At 44.0% G+C, this 23618-nt stretch overlaps 1 protein-coding gene across 2 annotated transcripts in view; it reads left to right on the forward strand.

The window, feature by feature from the left end:
- Window positions 1-23618, forward strand: part of LOC146786155 (uncharacterized) — a 248697-nt gene that overhangs the window by 217149 nt on the left and 7930 nt on the right. The window contains exons 12-14 of one of the 2 annotated variants that reach the window (XM_085635676.1): window positions 1886-2134; window positions 10401-10682; window positions 22356-22450. In XM_085635676.1, coding sequence (XP_085491802.1) covers window positions 1886-2134; window positions 10401-10682; window positions 22356-22450 — 626 coding nt within the window. The remainder of the gene's footprint in view (window positions 1-1885; window positions 2135-10400; window positions 10683-22355; window positions 22451-23618) is intronic. The other variant, XM_085635677.1, reaches the window with a different exon arrangement.

The following is a 23618-nucleotide window of genomic DNA, read 5'->3' on the forward strand; positions in this document are numbered from 1 at the left end:
GTCAAATCATTGATTGAGAAAATTACTATGGATGGAGTCTCAATGGGTTTCCTGAGCCAACTAGAATGTGACTTTTTAAACAAAAGGGAAGGTAGAATTCCAACCATGTACACTCTTCCCAAGATACACAAGCGCTTAGTGAAACCACCAGGGAGACCAATCGTTTCTGGTTGTGGTTCGATTTTGGAACCACTTAATCAGTTTATAGATTACTTTTTACAACCATTGATACCAGAGACCAAATCATATGTGCGATACACAATGCACATTATCCAACTTCTGGAAGGACAACCATTCGACATCGAAACTCAATTACTCATCAGTCTGGACGTATCCTCGCTCTACACCTCTATTCCCCAGGTTGAGGCGCTTGAGGTGGTTAGAGCTAGTCTAGATAGGAGGATAAGACCACACTGGATACCAACTGATTTCCTAATTGGTCTCTTGGAAATTGCGATGAAGTACAACTACTTCATTTTTATAAACAGTTCTACTATCAATGCAAAGGCGTTGCGATGGGGGCTACCTATGCGCCCAGCTTGGCTAATATCTACATGGATGCATATGAAGAGGAACACCTTTACAGCCATCAAAATCCCTTTATCAACCAGATAACCGTTTGGAAACGTTACATAGATGACGTTATAATGATTTGGTCTGGCACTGAGGTTGAACTGGGGCGGTTTTATGAATGGCTTAATCTAAGATCTGGCGATATTCAATTCACTATGGTGAATAACTCTAGAACAATTGACTTCCTGGATTTAACATTTAAAGTTGAAGATGGATTGTTATTCTGTGACTTGTATCGTAAACCCACAGAGAGGAATACCCTCCTCAAGTATGATTCCCACCACCCACGCAGCCTGAGAGACAATCTCCCGTATGGTCAATATCTCAGGTTGAGAAGAAATTGTACACGACGGGCTGATTTCTTTAAGGAAACTGAGATTCTTACTAGTCGTCTAAAGGAGAGGGGATACCCTGTGGGGTTACTTAAACGTGCACGTAAACGCGCCTGGTATTGCCCTAGGGACCAACTCTTAGAAGTTAAGAAAAGAACACCGAGAATTGAGAACATTGTATGTGTAACTGCGTTCCATACTAAAAGTAACGAGATGAAGAAGATTATGAAAAAATACTGGAATCTCGTGGCCAGTGAACTTCCAACCACTGAGGAACCACTGTTTGCCTTTAAACGGGGAAGGAACATAGAGGAATAATTTTGATATGTGCTTCATTTGCATTTTCAGGTTGCCATTGTGTAGCTTTAGTCCTGATGAAGACCCGCATGATGATCTAGAATCGCTTTTATAGGGTTGAAACGTCGACATTTCTGAGGCCCAGTCCAAGACCTTGTTTCATAACGAATTTAATTCACCTTTGGAAACATTGTCATTTGTTTATCCTTATACTGGCCTGTTTTACTATGTACATATATTTTCTCTAACCACTGTGTATATATCACGCACTATTTATGTCACATATGTCACTATGTCACTTTTTCACGAATTCACTTTAATGCTTACACTCTTGGCAGCCTTTCTTTGCTAAAAAGAAATATATGGGTGTGAATATAAATGATGCAATTTATATATAAAGAATATCTTATCACCCGACATATCTGACTCCACGCAAGTTTATGCGTTTTTGTTTGTTTTTCATGTGTTCTGTCTAAATATAATTTATTTTTTGTCAATCTATATATTTAGTTTTCTGTTAAAAGTTTTTGTTAAGCAAAGTAATTGTGTGGTCTCACCCGACAGAACCACTGTACTTCATATATCATATGTTGTCAAACCACAAGTTGCCAGTCAGTGGTGGAATACATGTATAGGCTTTTGCTGACAGAACTGAACATAACACCTTCTGAATTCATCCATAGGACTGTCAAAGCCAGCGGTAAATCTCACCACACAAACTACTTCATCATTGAATGTAAGCAAACCAGCGGCGGTGATCCCTGACAATTCATCAAGCTACGGAATCTCAGTGAACAGTCCCACAGCAGGCACTCCTAATGTAGAGCAGCACACGTCAACTGCACCTTTGTACACCGGTCCTCTGATGACGAAATCCAGCAACACAAATCAAACAACTGCTTCCTTAAATCCAACAACCCCCAAACAGCGAGGTAGGATTTCCCTCTTCAAAAGAATTGACCTCCATGCTTATGAATTAAGTGGGTGCCATTGTAGCATAACAGTTGTAGTAACAGATGCCAGCTTTCTGCTTCTCTTTCATTCAAAGGTTTTAAGAGGTTTGGGCAAGGGATGAAGGCAGTGTCTCTGGCCAGTGGACCTTAAACACCTTCTGCATTTCAATGCATTCCTTGCTACTTCTAGAAAAATTGGAAGATCTGGATTTTTCATTACTCCTGGGTCAGAGTTGGGCAGGGGCAATACTGTCTTTAAAATGTACCCTACAAATTATTCATTGCGTTTTTAGAAGTTTTGCAAATACATCTTTTACAGAGGAGTGCTGTGAAACATATATTTAAGAAGCTTATGTTATTGTATTTTTGTAGTTGGGGGAAAGCACGCAAAATACTTTTCTTGCTTCAAAAGGTTAGTGGTTCAAAACGTATTACACGAATATTTCAAAACAGTTTCTCAACTTATATCAACATTTATACAAACTGAGCTAACTTCTGCTATCCTTCTATCTACTGAAAGAAGTTAGTAAACTATTATACAAGTTATGTATTTTTCTTATCAATAATTTATAACTGTTTAAGTTGTACACGTTATTGACTTATAAACAAATAGGGTTGAGAGGATAAGATTAGGGGAGTGGTTTAGTTACTTTAAGAACCATTTCACACTTAACCGATGAAGGATATTTTTCAGTACTAGATTAACTTTTTCTACTATTTTAACGTTATTTCTTATTTTCTTGCAATAAATTATCTATATTTTATTATTTTTTTATTTTTTTATGTTATGCTACCTATTGTACACGACCTTATTTTATTTGTACTGTTTTTATTACGTTGTACAATTTGCCATTTCATATAATTTTGCACATTTCATATAATTTTACACTATAGAGTATTACTTCACGTTGTACTTTATAAATTATATTTTAAAAAGTATTGCTTATGTATTACTTATTTTAGTTTGCTTTCTGTATTTTTATTTTCAATTTTTTCAGTCATGTGATTCATATTTTATAAAATGCTCCTTTATTTTAGAACTGTGCCATACCGTATATCACATTTTAGAAGAGTAGATACATTTGTTCATTCAAAACGGTTTGTGACCTTTTCCTACCTTATGTGTGGAATCCTACTTCTCACGTGAAATACACCTTAATAATTAAAAACAATTTCGATTATCAGTTATAGTTTTTAAACTAAAAAAAAAAACGTAGCTTATGTCAGCGGTGGAATTTAAAAGAATTAATGTGAGGTTTTATCAAACCATCTGCAGCTGGCTACAGGTTCATCTGAGCAGAGTAGAGTGGGTGGAAACATGAGCCGTGACCGGTGAGCCGAGGAGAGAGAGAAGGCGGAATTACAGCAACGTGCCATGTGGAGCCAGTATCTGAGTGCTGCTGAGCACAACATCTGTACACCATGCTGGCACCCCACCTCCTCTGCCTATGGGGACACGAAGGAAGGAAAACTGGCTGATCCCAGGCACATTGGAGTGGCATATTCGAGTGGTGGCAGCAGTAGGGAACCGCCATCAAGGTTGAGCCGAGGATGTGAGGAGGCGCACAAACCAGGCTACGGCGCTGCTTGTGCCTTTCCTGGTGTACTCCCCTGGGCCCATTTTCCTCTCCCCTAAGTCCCACGGTCTCCTCAGCTGCAAAAAGATCAGATGATGGATGGCATGCTGCACAAATCAAACATTCACCCCAGTTACAGATCTGGGTTAAATCCATGATTCTTTTGCTTGCTGTGCCATTCCAGTTTGGACCCAGCGATATGCAAATCAGTCTTGGTACTGCTCCCTATGGGAACAGTTCAGCCCGATCTACCAAGCCAGCTCCTCCCTGGACCAGGGACAGGAAACCTGGGATCGATGTCAGGGTATCGGACCCGGCTGGGGTGAGGGGTGATACCCCCACCCCGCTGATGCACACCCTGAGGTGAACGGAGTATGTCGTGCCTGGTTTGCAGCCTCCCCGTCTCCTTACGCGGGGGTACACAGGAAGCATGTCTGTGTGGGGTGCCTCGAACAGCGGGACCTGAAGACCGGTATGCGGCCGGCGAGAGTAGTGAGCCCTGGACAGTGTAGCGGCCCATGAAGATGCCATCAGAGGCAGGGTCCTGGGGGTAATACATTCGGCGGCACCTGCTCCACTCCTGATGTTGGCTATAGAGTGGAGCAGGTCCACAATGGTAGGGTGGTGCTTGGAGTGACGACACGAGGCCTGGTCTTGAGAGACACACAAGCTGCAGCATTGGAGCAGCGATAGATACTTGCAGGCAAGCAGAGAATGCCTCACCAGAAGTGGTGGCTCAGGGAGTGGTAGTGAGGGGCCTGGCCCCGGAAGGCACACCTGCTAGGACACTGGCATCGCTCCTGGCATTGGAGAAGTGTAGGTAGGGGGCCTATCCCTTTTCTTTGCCCCTCTGTAATCTGGATAGTTGCACTGCATCAGACCTTGGTGGCCCCCACTCGCCTTCCCCCAACACTGTGTGAGCATCTGGAGCTGAACCCTGCAGGGGATTTGCTGGGGGGCAACAGTGTAGAGGCAAGGGTGGCTGGCCGCCTGCGCTTGGCTGAAGCGCTCATCACAGAGGCAAACCTAGGGGTGACATTGACCACAGTGAAGAGATTCGGCCAACAGTTTTCCCCAACCCCTCCCACCCCACGTGGGGGTCTTGGGGATCACCAGAGGACAAAGGAGGAAGGGATGCTACTGCACCAAGGGGCAGTGCCAGATGGAGGAATATCCTTCCCCCTCGCTTTCCCCATGCCTTAACAAAAGGTTGCTGCAACAAACGTTATAGAGAGTGGATTCATTCTTTTGGACTATGGCAAAAGACAAAGACCCCAAACCACCTCGCCAGGGTAAAATTGATCAATATACCAAGATGGTAGACCCTCCTCTGGGTGACGCTGCTGTCCCTTTATTGCCCGATAATGCAGCCCTGCTTGCGGTGATTCAGACATCTAGGATGGCCCTAGAATTGAGGATTGGTGAAATCTCTTCTGTTGTGTCACTCCTAATGCAGGATCTCTGAAATGTCATAGACCGTGTGACAGCCGCAGAGGATAGGGTGTCTGAACTTGAGGATATGACACATTTCCTTGGGAAGGAACTGGCAGAGGTGAAGATGATCACTAAGGACCTTACATGGAAGTTGGACGATGCCGAAAACCTGATGATGCAAAATAATTTGAAACTGGTAGGATTCCCAGAGGTGGTCAAGTGTGGCAATATGGTTGACTTCCTGGCACAGTGGCTCTTCTTCACTGTCACGGCTGACAACCTCTCTGCGTGCTTCATCATTGAGCGGGCACACACATCACTCACTGGTTGACCACCACATGGTGTACCCTTGCGCCCAATAATTGCATGTTTTCTGAACTTCCAGGACTGGGATATTATCCTTAGAGAGGCAAGGCAGACAGGGGAAATCAAATACTGGGGAACAACCTTTACAACGCAACTTTTACAACGCACTACACTTACAACGCATTTTTTACAACGCAACATCCACTACAACGCATTCCATTACATCGCATGACACTAAAACGCATTTTTAAAAACTACCTTTACAACGCATTCCATTACATCGCATACTACCTTTACAACGCATACCATTACAACGCATTATATTACATTAAAACCCCTACACTATCCAACACTTACCCTACTGTTGCACCCCCTGGAGTTAGAATAGTAATTTTTACCCCTATACTATCCAACACGTACCCTACTGTTGCACCCCCTGGAGTTAGAATAGTAATTTTTACCCCTATATTATCCAACACTTACCCTACTGTTGCACCCCCTGGAGTTAGAAGAGTAATTTTTACCCCTATACTATCCAACACTTACCCTACTGTTGCACCCCCTGGAGTTAGAATAGTAATTTTTACCCCTATACAATCCAACACTTACCCTACTGTTGCACCCCCTGGAGTTAGAATAGTAATTTTTACCCCTATACTATCCAACACTTACCCTACTGTTGCACCCCCTGGAGTTAGAATAGTAATTTTTACCCCTATACTATCCAACACTTACCCTACTGTTGCACCCCATGGAGTTAGAATAGTAATTTTTACCCCTATACTATCCAACACTTACCCTACTGTTGCACCCCCTGGAGTTAGAATACTAATTTTTACCCCTATACTATCCAACACTTACCCTACTGTTGCACCCCCTGGAGTTAGAATAGTAATTTTTACCCCTATACTATCCAACACTTACCCTACTGTTGCACCCCCTGGAGTAAGAATAGTAATTTTTACCCCTATACTATCCAACACTTACCCTACTGTTGCACCCCCTGGAGTAAGAATAGTAATTTTTACCCCTATACTATCCAATACTTACCTTAAATGCAATTTAATATTATGCGTTGTAATGGTATGCGTTGTAAAGGTAGTATGCGATGTAATGGAATGCGTTGTAAAGGTAGTTTTTAAAAATGCGTTGTAGTGTCATGCGATGTAATGGAATGCGTTGTAGTGGATGTTGCGTTGTAAAAAATGCGTTGTAAGTGCATGCGTTGTAAAAGTGTACGTTGTAACGACATACATCCTCAAATACGACGCCTCCACCATTATGCTGGTCCCGTAATACTCCAGGGAGGTGCAGAAGCAAAGCAAGAGTTCGACGCAGTAAAATCCAAGCTGCGATTCATAAGGTTGCAGTATATGTTACTTTTCCCAGCCAAACTGAAGGTACTATTTCAAGAAAAGGCTTATATCTTCCTAACGCCTGAAGACACTGGGCAGTGGCTTGAGGAGAGGGCCCAGCTTTGGACAACACAGGGACAGCCATGAGAGGCTGCTGGCCGTGGAGGGCTCAGGCCAGGCCAAAAATGGGCTTCTCGGATCTTTGGAGGAGGTGTCACCCTAGGGAGAGGGAATACTGATACTTCTCTTGGGTACATGGGGTCTTCTCTAGGATAGATTATGTCTTTGCCCCTGTGGGTGAGGTGGCGGGATTAACGGGCAGAATATCTGCCATGGGGACTTTCAGACCATTCCCTGTCTCAGTGGGGAAAAGGCAGAAAGTAGGGACCACAGGATGAAAGTTGAATGCCTAGGCCCTGAGGGATGAACAGGTGGCCAGAAAATATAAATAGATATGGAACTGTACTTTACTAAAAATGAGGGCTCTGTGGATTCGTCACTGCCACTCTGGGAGGCATATAAAGCAATTCTTCAGAACCAAGAACAGAATGTACGTGCAAGAAAAGAGCAGAATGAGGTACAAAAGACAGAGGAGCTTGAAAGCCAGCTTTGAAGCCTAGAAGCTGCATACCAGGATTAGCCCAATCCGCAGAGCCGCAGGCACATCGAGGTGCTGCGAACAGAGAACCAGGACTTGTGTAGGGAGAGGTGAGGCAGCAACAGTTGGCCACCAATCACCGTCTTTATGATACTGTTGATGAGACAAGCAAGTTTCTAGCATGGCTAAGCAAGAAAAAGGCTGAGGCGCATTGGACCAGTGGGAATATTGAAGGGCAAATAGACCCCTCTGAAGTCAAGGCTGCCATCGCGAAGCTTAAACCTGGGAAAACCCCTGGGGCAAACGGGCTCCCGGTGGAATTTTTTAAAAGATACTCTGGTACCCTGGGACCCCATCTCCAGAACCTATTTCGTGAAGCGCAGGATAGGGGGCTGGTGCCACCAGAATTACAATGTGTGACCATAACCACGATACATAAAGAGAGCAAGCCTAGAACTAGCAGTTCTATTTACCTCCGGGTTTCGGTCTTGAGCACAGAGTCTAAGGTGCTGGCCATGATCCTGGCGACTAGGCTGTTAAAAGTTATTGTTCTGCTGATACATGGAGACCAATCAGGCTTCATGGGAGGCAGCTCCACCAGGCTTGACCTGCGAAGACTGCATAACTGGCTGGCGGAGGTGCAAGATAGGGACACGCCCCACAACTTTCTTGGTTTTGATGCAGAGAAAAAAAATGTATGCTATACATTGGCCCTATTTACAGTAAACACTGGTAAAATGTGTCTTTGGCCCTAGGTATAGGCAGTAGGTGGCAATATTGTACCAAGCCCTGCTGCCATAGTGGAATTGAATGGGGTCCCCACAAAGACGCGCCTGATTGGGCAGGGGATGCGGCAGGGATGCCCCCTGTTTGCTCTTACAATAGACCAGCTAGCATGTATCATCTGCGCCCACCCTGACATTCGGGGAAGAGAAAATCTCGCTCTATGTGGACGATATTCTCCTGTACGTCACAGAACTTCATGCCACGATTCCGGCCATCTTCCAGACCAGAGAGTTGTAAACTGAGAGAAATCAGCGCTATTTCAACCTTACGGCCCCTCTGACACTGTTGCCTTACCGGGTAGACTGAGTGTTGAAATAATGAGTTTTAAATATCTGGGCATACATGTTATGCCTGACTGGGACCTGTGTCTTGCTGCCAACCTTAGGAAGGTGTCTACTACCTTTTATGGAGTGCAGAGCGTTGGTGTGGGCTGCCCACAAGCATTCCGCCATGTTCAAGATGATTATATTCCCCAAGCTACTTTATAGCCTAAAGAATACATATTACACTATCCTGGAGGAGATGTTTATCAAATTAGACAAGTGAGGATGCTACTGTTGACTAAGGGCCACACTAGGGTGTTGCTACAGTCGCTACAGTGAAACTCCTACAATGAGGAAATATCCCTTCCGATGTGCGGGTCTACTATTGGACAGGGCACCTGATACCAATCAATGATTGGATGTCTGCACCACAAGATCACCCAACTTACATGTTGGAGAGGGCCTGGCTATTGCTGCGCTCCCCTCTACACTATATATATATGGTGGGACCAGTTTGGGCAGGTTACTACCGGCTACGCAGATGACGTTGAAAGTATGGAGAAGGGCCACCAGAACTATGGGCTGGGCATCAAAGGTAACCAGCGAAACACCACTGTGGAAGGGGGGACTATGAGAGAATTGGGGACGTTACGAGGGTTTGAACCTTGGGACTTGATTTCATCTCCAAAATAGGGGACATACTGGAAGATGTGGACTTAATGCCATTCCCCTCTTTGAGGCGGGAATACCACCTTCATCAGAATTAAGCAACTCTGACATGCCTGGATGGGCGGAGGATTGGACACCATCGACTCACCTTGATACGCCCCGCTTGAGGAGAGGTTACTTATGGGGTAGCTTGGGAGCAAGGTAATCTCGCACACCTACAAAACAATCAATAATAACATCCTGGACAAGCTAGGTAAACTGCGAGAAAGATGAGTGATGGACATTGAGGAGGTGGACGATACACATTGGGATGCGGCCTTGATGCATCCACGGGAAGGTGCAATCAAGTCATGGCTCCGGCTAATATAGTTTGAGGTACGCCATCGGGTATACTATGACCGAGCCAGGCTGAATAGGATAGGAAAGGTGGCCATGCCGGATTGTTTACGATGTACAGGAGCCAGAGGCGGTTTCCTGCACACACTTTGGGGCTGCCCTAACATACAGACCTACTGGGCCAAGGCTATATGAGAACTCCTGGCTATCCTGGAGGTGGATGTCCCAATTAACCTTAAAATTGATCTGCTGAGAATACCGAGAGATACATGTCCCGAGAGCTCAGCAACTTTTATGTAATCTGAGTGCGGTTGTAGGGAAGAGAGACATGGCCAAATACTGGGGAGCACAGGAGGTCCCAAGATTGCAAGAATTGACGGCTGGTGCCGGCATGTATATGGCTGCTGAGTGAGTCACCTATATGAGCACGGGGTGTCCTTGCAAGTTCAGCAAAATATGGGGACGCTAGCGATGTTATTACGATATGGGGCCTGAGCCGGTTGAGACTGGTAGCATGAGACCAGGAGCTATAGAAGCTGTGTTAGGGGTGTCAGATAGAGGTACAGTCCTAGCTGAGTGCTGTGTGATGCACGTTCTCCCTTGATTGTATGACACTCTGTGTTGTGGCACTGAAGGTATGGTTGAAACAAAGGAGTTTCACCCACCCCCTGATGATTTAAATGCCTTTGATGTTCCGAACATCAAAGGCATTTAAATCATCGATACATGCACGGTCGATACTTTGAAGTATGTTTCCTTTAAGCACCAACTCGGGTGATATATGATGCATGACTATGTTGTTATGTTGTTGTTTATAAAAATCAAATAAAGATATTTGAAAAAAAGAGCATTACACTTTCTCACCCTATATACCCAGTAAGTAGGTCTTCTCGATTAACACATAATATGCTGTGGTTCCAGAGACTGATACAACCATGAAGGCGAGTACATATTCGACGACTGCCGCGCGAGCCTCATCAGCGGGCAACACCATGAGTGCCTCCTTCCTGTTGATAAGCATTGGACTATTGCCCACCATTGTCGCCCTCAGCATGCAGGGCACTTCTCCTGAGACTGAAAGTGTGACCACAAAGCAGACAACCACAACATGTGCAAACAAGACGGTCATCACTACAGGAACTAACACAAGAAGAAGCACCACCAGAAAAAACACCCAAAGAGTCACTACTGCCCGCCACAAAGGTACGACGAAAACTAGTGTTATGCCAATCCAATCAATTTTCACCAAAACACAGCATGTGTCACTCAGAAATAAGCATAGCAACAACCCTTTTTCAAAATAAACTGTGCAGCTTCTAGCAGCACAGCAAATAACAGTGAGCATTGACTAGATAGACTTTGAAAACAGGATTGAAAGGTGCCTGGAAGATCCAGTGGCATAATTGAAAATGACGCCCCCCCCCTTGCAGAATGTGTAGAGTGCCCCCTGAGTCTCCCATATCTTACAGATATTAGTTTGTCCTGGGGACATTAAGACCCCTCTGAAAGGCTTAGGCACCCCAGAAGGGTTAGCGGGTCCCCTCTGCGCCGCAGGGGCTGCAGGGGGTGACGGGGAGTGCTTTACTCCCCTGGGGAGATCCCGACATTTTGTTTTACAACAGTGCAGTTTTTCTTGCCAAGGTTTAAATTGAATTTTAATGGCCCAACACAAAAGGCACAAAACACACTACAATACGGTTTAAGTCGATCCTGCACTTGATAGTAAACATGTGGTTGCACTTGTTGGTTCTGAGTAAAAAAAGCAACATGGGCAACTTTGCTTTCCATCTAGGTAACTCATGGCTGGTGTGTAGTGACTTTTCCAAAGTTTGTTGAATTCATGCAGGAGCATAATTGGTAAAATGTTCCAGTCACTTTGGCATTCACTGTCAACATGAATTTTTTGTGTTCATTGGCTGAAGACAAAGCTAGGGTGCTGCTCATCTCTCAAGGGCCAAACAATTAAACTGTTTAAGCTGCACTGACTAAAAGTTTGCTTCTGGCACAGGGTTGAATTGTTGGCATCAGGCAAAAATGGCACCTAGTATAGTATTAGCTGGTCTACTCTGGTGGCCACTTGTATAGTTATATTCCTTCTGGGCTCAATTTGGTTCTCCCTTAGTTTTGCATCTTAGATGTTTTAGGCTGCCTGTGCTCTTCTTGGGAGTTTGTCTGCACATCTTGCACAAGGTTGCTAATAAAACAAAAACAACATGGTGTATTGTTTTCTTTGCTCGTTCAGTAAAAGCTCCCAGCATCCAGACATAACACCGTCACACAGCTGTATTGTCTAACACAATAGTTGTATCATACAAACTGTGTACTGTCCCTTTGGGGGCAGAGAGGAGAATTCCCGCAGAGTGGACTGTTCTGGAACCAACACAGCACCTGACAAGCAGCTTTGTGTAAACTGAGTGTACACTCATGATGCATACCACCTAACTACATACACCAGGTATGGGGTCTGTTGCCAATCCAGGGATCACATATATCTCCCTAGGCTCATAAAGTAAGGGTAAACCTAGACAGATAGATAATTTTGTCAAGGTTGGGATTTTAATTTTATACACCTTGATAGTAATGCTAATTACATTGTTTAGTTGCATCTGCCTAATGATCGCAACACATTTGATTCATAATAGACTACGATAATTTAAATAAATGCATTGTAAACTCCCTTTGTGTCTTTTTCATGTTTATTACCGGCATGCATGAGAGAGAGAGTAATGAAAGAGGATGATCTGTTTAAACTGGAGGGTTGTGTTCGAGGTTGCCAAAATCACCTGTTACTCTTGGAAGGTTTGGAGTTCATGTGAGCCACTGTTGCAGAGAGACTCATTCCCTACATTCCAACGTCCTGTCTTCCTAAGCAGCTGTTCTTTTTTACTGCAAACTCCATGCAACACTTGAAGCTAAAGGAAAATGTCTGTGCAGCACCAGAGACCTCAATTGTCACTCATTGCAAGTGAGGCCAACACATTTATAGGTTGAGTTGAGCTGTCCCTTACAAAAGGCTAAACTCACAATGGGAGACATGGGCTAGAACTTGGACTCTAAATGTGATTGTTCAGAGCTCTGGTGGGTGCAATGAGGCTCATGGGAGCTGTAGAGGCACCAGGCAGCTCTCCTAGCTCAGGGAGTACTCCAGCATTCCACTTCAGTTGAAGGATAGGGCTCTCAGCAGATAGCAGCAGGCTTGTGCCTCAGCAAAGAGTGAACTCAATCAGTGAACCAGCAACAGCACCCCAGACTATGCAGACCCCAAACTGAACATACCAGTACCAGCTTCTCAAGAGGAGATCAATCTGAGCCTCCTACAAATAATCATTGCTTTATTTGTATTGTTGGGAAGCCCACCTGCTTCCTTTTTCATATTTTAATGTATTGAATTTGGTCTCTTGCTCTCCTGCGTATTCTTTATTTTAGCTTGGAAGTTTATTTCATTGAGTTAAACCTTTCTTTTACCTTCTTGTTATTTCCTGGTGGTTGTTTTGCGCAGCATCCTGAGTTCCCGGGACTTTTTGCAACAGCTGGGGTTGCCGAGCACCTCTTTGTCCTGCAATCTATCCCCACCCCCAAGTGCCATTGTGAGCTACTTTACTTTACTCCACCATTACTTTCCTTGCGCTATTGGGGAGCGCTGCCTACCTCCCTTTCCTTATTATAACTTTTTGTTTTGATTTAGACCAGTATGACAGCACAGCACACTCACCCAACACCATCTTTAAAGCTGAAAGATATTTTTACCTGAATGCACATCTAAGGCAAGCCAGTCTATAATCATAAGCGCACAGACTGGGTCTACAGCTTGTCCCCCTGCTAAACTTTACTCCCGCCCTGAACTCTTACACACGGGGGAACAGATAAGCTTTATTCTGAACCTCTGGGATCCCTCTCACCAGTTACTACAGCCTCCCTTTGTGCCTGAATATTAGGCTTGGCAGTTCGGGCTGGACTGTTCCCATGAGGAACAGGGTCAGGACTGATTTGTATATGGCTGGATCTAAACTGGAAAGGCATGGTAGGCAAAAGAACGATGGATTTAACTTAGATCTCTTGACTGGGGGTGAATGTTTGATTGGCTCTATATGACGTCCATCATCTCTGTGTCTTTTGCTTTATCCCCCTTAGTGCTCTGGGTATGCCCAAACGTGGGTCCGGGGCTCATTGTGTCACTGGATTCATGCTAGCCTGGATGATGAGGGGTGATGCCCCGAAACCGATCCCAGGATGCTTGTTTCTGATCCAGAGAGGACCTGGCTTGGCAGTTCGGGCCGACTGTTCCCATGAGGTACAGGTTCAAGACTGATTTGCATATAGCTGGGTCTAAACTGGAGTAGCATGGTGAGCAAAAGAACAATGGATTTAACCCAGATCTCTTGACTGGGGGTGAATGTTTGATTTGCTCTGCATTCCGTTCATCATCTGTGTGTCTTTTGCTTAAATATTTTCCATGGTACTGCTCATCTCTCACTGACTCAGTATGTGCTTCTGATGTCATGACCATACCCCAGTTACTCTAGCCATACCCACACTGGCATTAAATTAGGCCTACTCAGTATCCGCTCTCTGCCCACACATGTGCTTATAATTCACAATCTTATTAAGGATCATGACTTAGATGTCATCTATCTTAAATAAATGTCTATCTTCCACTTTAGCTCCTGAGCTAGCTCTTGTGGCCCCTACAGGCTTTCATAATATTATAAAGACCGCCCTGAAAACAGCAGAGGTGGTCTTAGAATTATTATTACACCACCCTCCTGAAGCCTATAAGTCATTTCTCCTACGCCAAACTTCTTATTTGTACACTTTTGTTCCTCCCCCATCTACTTGCTAGCCCATCATGCTTTGTTATTGTCCCTCAGTTCCCCATGCCTTGGACCGACCACATCTTAATTACGGCTACACTTCCCTTGGCTACTTCCCCTCTGCTCCTTTCAGCTCACCTTTCAAAACCAAAACTCGCTTTTGGTCATCCAATAAAATTACTGAACTTGAATTCCGCTCATCTTTACATCCTGCACCATAGGTGGTTCCATGGAAGACAGGGCTCCCAAATGTATTATCTGGGCCATTGCTGCATTTGAGTCAATTCTAAACTTAAAACCTGACAAGCTCCTTGGTATACAGAAGAACTAGCCATTAAGAAATGCCAATGGAAAAAACTCAATTCCAATACTCTCCTTTCTACAACGACTTTTACTTGGCCACTCTAAAATCGTACAAAAATGCAGTGAGAATTGCCGGTCCTGCTACAACATCTTGAAATGTTTAATCTGCTTGTAATTCTTCTAAAGAAGTGTTCAAAATGGTTAAATAGCATACTTCTCCCAGTGGGCATTCACAGACCATCTTCCCATAGCACACAACAGTTTTGTAAAATACTACTCTAATTCTTTACGGATACAATATCAGCATAACATCTCAAGTTCCTCCACCCTTATCTCTCTCCTTGGTCTACAGCATCTCCTACCTCAAATTTATATGTTCCCCGACTGATATTTTAGCTACCACTCAGCGCTGTACTCATACCGCTGTAGGACCTTCCTGGCGGTGAACAACCTTTACAACGAAACTATTACAACGCACTACACTTACAACGAAATTTTTACAACGCAACATCCACTACAACGCATTCCATTACATAGCATGACACTACAACGCATGTTTAAAAACTACCTTTACAACGCATTCCATTACATCGCATACTACCTTTACAACGCATACCATTACAACGCAATCCAACACTTACCCTACTGTTGCACCCCCTGGAGTTAGAATAGTAATTTTTACCCCTAAACTATGCGTTGTAATGGTATGCGTTGTAAAGGTAGTATGCGATGTAATGGAATGCGTTGTAAAGGTAGTTTTTAAACATGCGTTGTAGTGTCATGCTATGTAATGGAATGCGTTGTAGTGGATGTTGCGTTGTAAAAAATTTGTTGTAAGTGCATGCGTTGTAACAGTGTGCGTTGTAATGACATACATCCCTTCCTGGCTATCCGTGTGAAGTGTCCACTCCTGGGAACCCCCATGGTGAAGCCAGGCATCCCAGCGCTGTTGAGGCCGTTGTGGAGATTAAGCAAGCTATTGCCCAGAGTTGCAACGTGGGACCTATGATTAGAATAGGCACTGAGGCGAGAATATCAGGTCTGAGGAATTTATAGCCCGAGACCCTGCCGCGGCGGGAATCGAACCCTGGTCCCAGACCAGTGCTCTGCATCGAGGTCTGCCACTCTAACCATTGAGCCACACTTCTCCACTCCACTAATGGCCACTGTGAAATCTGGCTACACTCTTAACACTTGTCCTGTGCACATCATTTGGAAGCCATCTCACACTTTACTCCCTTAATTTAGTAACTTCTGTAATTATTCCATTCCCTCTGCTTCCATACCTTCCACCTGGTAATTTGTTCTACTAGTACCCATCCTTAAAAACACTACAACTGACCCTCTAATTCCTCTTAACTACCACCCAATGTCATTACTTCCATACCCTTCTAAGAATCTGGAAGAAACATATCGACAATATCCTTTCCTAATACTAGAAGGCTACATTCTTAATGCATCCACCTCAATCAGTCTTCCTTCATTCTCATAGCCCAGTGACTGACTTGTTAGTCATCTCTGATGACCTGTGAATGACAATGCAGCAAGAAGGTAAGGCAGCCCTGATCTTACCAGTCTTCAACATATATGGTTCCGAGGGCCTACTCTCTCTCTGTTTATGTCATTCTTATCTGACCACTCTTAAGCAGTCCAACTTCCTCCCTCTCGACCAAAGTCCAAACATCTCCTTTATGGGGTTTCACAGGACTCCTCAATAAGCCCCACCACGTTCAACATTTTCATCTCCCACTTGCCCTTCTCATCAAATCCTGGGGCTGGAACAGACCTCTTATGCTGACGATATGTGAATCCTAGTTTGCTTGAAGGCTTTCCTGAGCTCCATCAGCGGCAAACTTAGCAGCTGTCTATCAGAGGCAATATCCTGGATAAGTGCCAACTGTTTGAAGTTAAACAGCTGAGTTTTTCTTTGTCGATGGCCATCCTTCCATCTGGTTCTTGGCGAGGTTTCCATCAGTTCTTGGCCCTACACCAGCAATCACTCTCGGTTCACAACATATGTGTCATCTTTGATTCTTCTCTGTCCTTTTCTAATCACAGCTCTCAAGTTGCATCTACTGGCTTCTATTACATTCCTTGTAGACAACATTCTGAGCCTTCATGTGATGATAATCTGTTTTGGGCTTTGTGTTCTGTTCTGCTCATCTTCTGAACATGCACCACCCCTGTTTTGTTCATTCTGGAAATGAAGACTGTAGGTTTCTGTAGTGGCTGCAACACACTAACTAGTATCAGGCACATGTGCTCAAAAAAGGTATTATTGAAGCAGAGCTTGCAGGCTCCAAGAGGGCTGTGTTCTTAAAGTGCTCCTACCTAGATGTGGCCTCAGAACTGTAGTCCACTGCCAGGAGCTAGCGGCTGGTTGGCTGTCAGAGGGCCGGAGCCGTGATGGTGGGGGCACCCCTGTAGGGATCTTCAACTGACCATTTGCCCTACCACAGACCTGTATTTTCCCAGACAAATCCTCCCTAAGGGTAGGCAAAATGACAGCATCAGTCAAAGATGAGCTGGTCTCCAAGGGGCGCTAGCGAGGTGGAAGTGAAGATGCACACATAAGATTCCTAGTCAATGATATGAGCTGCTCCAGGCAAAAGTGGATGCCTGAGGCTGCAGTCGGTGGCTGACCCTTGGTGACACCAAGATGCGGATGCAAACCCTAGGAGCAGATCCCAGCCATTTCACCTTATTGTCGAATTAACATGAGCATCCAAAGTGATTGACACTGATGAGTGAGAGGGCTGGATTGTGGGGCAAGAGGGTGACCTCCGTATTAAATAGTTTGCATTATCGAAGGAATTAAGACTTCTTCTCCCCAAGGTCCCTGGTTCCCCGAGACTCTGAGAATGAGGACCTTGGGACTGTTGAGTCGATAGAAGCTGCGCTTAAGAAAGAGAAAACACTGACGGACAATACTCGCGACTTGCCATCCGAGGTCCAATGATTTTGAAGTGAGGCGGTACTCAAGAGCTCGCCAAACATGCTCAAGTGTCAGTACTTGGTGCTTTGCATTTGACTAAGAATCTTACCACTAAAGGGTAAGACATAGGCACAGTCTTGTGGGGGTTGGACACTTCAAAGCAGTTCATCATGATAGTTCAAACTCCTACAGAGGGAAAAGATATGACAGAGAGGGGCCAGAACATACATCTTTGAGGATTTGACTCGGAGACGTTGGCAGGATCTTCAGGTCTTCAAAAACGTTAAATTGTCGTGGTCCTCATTCCTGCGTGGTCTGATTATGAATCCTACCCAAGCTGAGGTTGAAAGCTGATGAGAGGTTGTCCATGTGTTCGAAGGAATATATCAGCTCTGAAGGTGGTTCCATCATTAACCTGGGCATCATGTATGGATCCTCTCAGGCAGATCTCCTTAAACATATGGCAGGAGAGTCACAGTGCCTATTCTAAACCCATTTTACATTTCAGGAGAAAGACCCATTGCATGATTAATGGTTGTCTTTTAATTTTTAATATTTTGCACTGGGTTGTTAGAAGTTGGTTGAATTTAGTAACAGTTTTTCATTGTTACTCTAATTCACCCCATATTGCACCCAGGGCAGTAGTGTCTCTCTTACTGATTCTTTTTAATGCTCTGAGATGGAATTTAACCAGGGGCAGCTCCTCCATTTGAGCGGAGGAGCAGCGCCCCACCTGCTGCGAATAAGTAAAATGGCATGTCAACGCCATTTTACCTAAACACTGTAGTGTGAGTGCAATTGCAGTGCATAAGTCGGTTGGCCGGCTCTATTGCTACGGCCAGCCTAACATGCGCAGTGTGCTCTTGCTGGCACAGGCCCTCAGCCTCAAAATGAGCTCTGGTTTAGCCTGCTCCACCAATCCTGGAGCTCCTCTTAGCATGAGAGCAGCTCCAAGATTGGCTGAATTGGTGTCCAATGACCAGGAAGGAAGTCCTTCCCTTTCCTGCTCCTGGAAGCCAATCGGGCAGAAAGGTGCAACACCAGGGAAGCAGTGTATGGTGAGTTTGGCGCCATAATGCCAAACCATATTTTTATAGTTGTAGTCGCCACTGAAATTAACACGTAATCAATTGGACTGTCAGAGCAACCTTATTGTGTGAAACTACTATCTGAGAGTCTAAATGTGCAAGAAAAATGGTTTAAAAAATGTGTTTATATTTACAAATTGCTGGAACACACCTTCTCGTAAGACAGCTATTTGAACACAATTCCCCGCCCAATTTCCTTTATTTAGGTTGTGGAAAATGGACAGTGAGGTACAAACATATTCAAGCCTCTTTTACATTTTAAAGCTACTGCTACTAGAAGCATATCTACTGACAAGCTAAAATAATGTGATGTGTGGTTCCTCACATTAGATTGATAATTGACATCTGAACCAAAGTTTCACTATACATGTCATTTGGGTTGAAATGACAATTATGTAAGGTGGTAAATACTACTGACCACTTTTCTACTATATAACTGTCTTAAATTAGCATTACCAGGAGTCTATCACACCGTGTGGGCACTGACAGTTTTGTGCTGACTGTGGCTGGAACATTTTTAACTGGCGCTATTTACTGTCCCTTATGGTAAGATAATTCAGTGCTGGTGCAAAAACCTTTTACCACCTTATTATGAAAGCAGGTTCATGGTGTGACAAGGATATTTGCTCACATTTGTAGCATTGCATTTTGTTCTATGGTGATGTGTTCTGTTGTGTTTTTTGTGCTACATTATCACAAGGTGATGTTGTTTTGTTGTACAGTGAGTGTGTTGCATTCTGCTTTGACTGTTTTGTTGTGTTGCACAATGATATGTTATGAATGTGTTGCGATGCTGCTTTCTGTATGTTATTTGGTATACATTAAATATGCCAACAAATGTTGCATAATTTCTATACAAAAGTAGTACATGCCTTTACATTTTCCTTAACAATTAATTGCCCATAAATTTGGTAGAGATTATGGGCCATAAAGGGAGTACCTTGTAGAGAGACCCTGTGCTACAGTTTTGGGATAAATGGTGTCCTAAGTAGTTGGAGATCCGTAGCAGCACTGCCTTCACCACTTCAGTAAGGGGTTGCTGGAGACTGGAGCATGCAAGGCATGTGCTGCTATTGGCTGGAAATATAACCGCATTTGCTAACATATCAGAACTAAACAACTGAATATAACGCAATAACATTTATAAAGCAACATAACAACACAGTTAAAACATAAGGGGCACATGACAAAGCAGCAGTCAAAATAGAACACAAAACAACAACTGACTGCAGGAAAACACACCTAAATCACATTGCAGTAATGCAGATCAAAAGTGCAAAGGCACAAAAACACAAGAGAACAGACCCGCACCACCACAAAATGCCACATTACCGTCTTCAGAATCCTGTTTTTATAGTAAAATAATAAAAGGTGTTTGGAGCACGCACTGCCTTTACTTACCACCAAGGACATAAAATACTGCCATGAAATGCGTTTTTTCCAGGTCTTAGGTCTTAAATTACCCTTGGTGCCATATCACATCAAATGAGTCATCAGAGTGCTATGTTAAGGGATAGTTTCTTCCACTGTTTTAGGCTAGCTGTTGTATTAAAAAGTTAAAGAGTTGGAGCAATGCCGTGTACTACCCTTAAGTGTGGTAAATGATTGCTTGTCAAATGAACTTTAAAGATACATGCTACATAAATCTGGAAATGTAATATACAGAAAGCAGCATAACAACATCATTAAAACATAGTAGGACACAACACATAGATCAGTCAAAATATCATAATAACCACAGTACAACACAACAACATCACATTGCAATAAAGGAACACATAAGTATATAACAGCACAAAAAACAACACTACCGCACACAAATGCTACATCTTCAGTGGTGTAGCTTTGGGGGGGGGGGTGGATTGGGTGTAACAACCCCCTAAAAAATGTATTCTGTAGCAAATAGTTGTGTACAGGTGGTTTCAGTTGGGTATGGTGAGGTGTGTATCGGATTTCACTCTGGATTTTTATATGCCAGTATTGACAAAAACACACAAACACACACTCTCTCTCATCTCTGCCTTAAAGCTGGGTTAGTTTGAAATCTATTGCTCTTTAAGTACTCCAAACAATCTGCACTGCTCTCTCTTTCCTCTGCCCCTTAAGCCCCCCTTGTGTCCGGCTTCTCATAACATATTTTAACATTATATGCCAGTGTGATTGTTGGGAAATCTGAAGCTTAACCTACCCCCCAAATCTTGCTGACCAAGCTATGCCACTGCACATCATACATATACACAAACATTTTTGCCACACATTACCACCACCAGATTTCTGTCTTCAAAATACAGTGGTAAAAGGTGTTTGTACTAATCGCCTTCTTCCTTCCCAGAACATTAAATAGCGCCAGTCAAAAATGGTTTTTGATCTCAAATTGTCATGGAGTGCAAGCAGTGTTATTCTGCCACCTTAATAAGTGGTAAAAGGTTCCTTTGGTTAACAATAACTGTGGTATTCTTTAATCTTTCATAAACAGACAAGGAAATGTAATCTTGCAAAAGTTAATTCGAGAAAAGGTTTGCAGAAGGTTGCACAAGTTGTACTACTCCTGATGCTTGCATTTAATTTCACATATGCATGTTAAGCTATATTAAACTGTATACCTTAACTTTTCTCAACACTAAGGGGTCCATTGAGATAACAGGCGGATCGCCACCGCCCTTATGGCGGGGGCGTTCTGCCCGCCAACAATCTCCACCCGCAGCAGATTTCCCCCCGCCACATTACCATGGCGGGAGGGGGACCGCGGCGGACGGGAAGACCGTCCACCGGTTTTCCGCCGGTAGGCAATCCGCCCGATTGCCTACCGGGCGGAAAAGCATTTTATATGGTGGCGGTGTCTGGTAGACACCGCCATCCATATTATTATGCAGGCGGGGACCTGCCTTTCCGTGGCGGCAACGCAGCCATGGAAAGCCAGGCGGTTTTTGCCATTGGGGGCCCATAGCAGGCCCCCAGGGATCCTGGGTGGTGGGGGTGCACATGGGGGGTACCATAGGTACCCCCCAGCAGTTCCATGCACAATATGGCAGGCACCGTGCAGTGCCTGCCATGTTGTGCATGGAAGTGCACGACATGCCTTCTTGGCATTGTGGCGGGCGGTGCTCAGAGCACCGCCCGCCGCAATGTCAAGTATGCAGGATGCACCCACCAGTGTGGCGGGCGCATCCTAATGTCTGCAACGGGACCCCCGCACCGATGGCGGGTGGTCCCATTCTCCGAGAGGATGGCGGGCGGACTCATAGGGTGATTTTAGGAGTTGATTATCTGATAGATTAAGCAGTAGCACATTTTAAATTTACTGTAAACTCTTTATTCTCTGAAAAGACCAGTTCTTATGTTGTAAAAGAATGGATTCTTGTGCCCAAAGTTCTGCTTTGAACCCCCCGGCCATAGCTATTAAATGTCGGTGCTAGGAATGGGTAGTCTTGACTCCACCTCATGCCTCTTTAATCCACTGCCAGACTCACCTAGCCCCTTTATCCATTTCCTATAGGTTCTTGCTCTCTCTGTTCATAAATATTTTTCTGTCTTTCTCTTCCTCCTTTCCCTTGTGTTTGTCTTTCCCTCACTGCAATCCAAGGATAACCAAGTCCACCAGCGTCCTTTCTATGTATAGATTTTGTTTGTTGTTTTGTGGGCGATCAGTTTACAGAAACTCCTTTAAGTTATTGAGGATGGGCAAGAACAATTGCCAGTACTAAAATGTGTAATTTTTACACTCCTTTTTTCATTGCAGTTAAAAAGTCTCAGGTGATCACTTTGCAACTGAAGCTCTTAAGAAGACTTCCAATTATGAGTATCTTGGAAATTGAGAACCAACTTTTGCAAAAGGTGAGTATTGTCTAACATTTGTAATGTAAATCAAGAATGCTTAATGAGTGCATCATCTTGCAAACCCCTTTTTTGCCATACATTATTTAAGGTCTTATGAAGATAATCCATAGCAAAAGTTACATGTTTAGCAAAGTGGACGGTATTTCTCTGTTTATCGATTTTTGTGTTGTCGGCTTCCTTGTAGAGCTCTAATCTCTCCTAGGTCAGGAAGACAGCCATGTATGTTATTGCAGGCAAGCTTGACTAATCTGCGGAAGATATAAGACATACTGATTTGCTTTCAAACCAAGTTTGGGAAGATGGTGAAGGCACAATTGTAATGAAGACTGACGTGTAAACTAGCAAAGCAATCTCCAGAGATCACTTTACTTATTGTCAGATTGGAAATTGGTTCCTTCAGCATTGAGGCTTCTTCTCCATCAACAATCAAGCTTGTCCTTTGTGATAGAACTTTTTTCTTTGTGGAATGAATGAGGGTATTTTCAGAGTGAACAGTTATTTATCTAACCACCACAAAGTGCGTGGTTATTATCTAAGGAGGAATAAGTAACTTGGTGTAGGATGTGACACTGACTCAAACACGTGTCCTTTGAGGTTGTATATGGACTTTACAGGATCAGGATCTCATCTCAAACAGAAGCTCTTTCAGGAAGAAGGTTAAGGTGTCAGATTGGCTTGTACCAAGCATTCTGGAAACAGCATATACAAGGCTTTGAGTTAAGGCAACTATGTTTGTAGTTGAGTCACTGAGCAGAAGGTCAACACATTGTCCCTTATGTGTTGTCCTCCTATCAACCTTGCAGAGCACTTTAGGTGACCAGAAAGCAGCACAGTCGAGCAGCAGGAGGCCAGCGTGAAACATATTGCAGTAGCCATAGTAAGAGTTTGCTACTGATGATTTTCTTTGTGTATCATAATCAGAGTAAGGCATAACATTAATATTCTGTTTCAGACAGTGCCTTTCAAATAGAGAGCCTTTACTGTGGTTTGGGGTTTCTCTTTGATAGTTAAATCTTTATCTGTCACAATTTCCTGGTTTGCACTTCATCCTTTTGGGTAACCATCTATACTTCCAAAAATTGGATTGTAGCATGAGCCGCTGAAGAAATCAAAGGCTTTGGCGAATTGAAAGAAAGTAATATCAGTTTCAAACATTTCCCTTCAG

Source organism: Triturus cristatus, chromosome 11 (assembly GCF_964204655.1).
Source record: "Triturus cristatus chromosome 11, aTriCri1.1, whole genome shotgun sequence".
Lineage (NCBI taxonomy): Eukaryota > Metazoa > Chordata > Amphibia > Caudata > Salamandridae > Triturus > Triturus cristatus.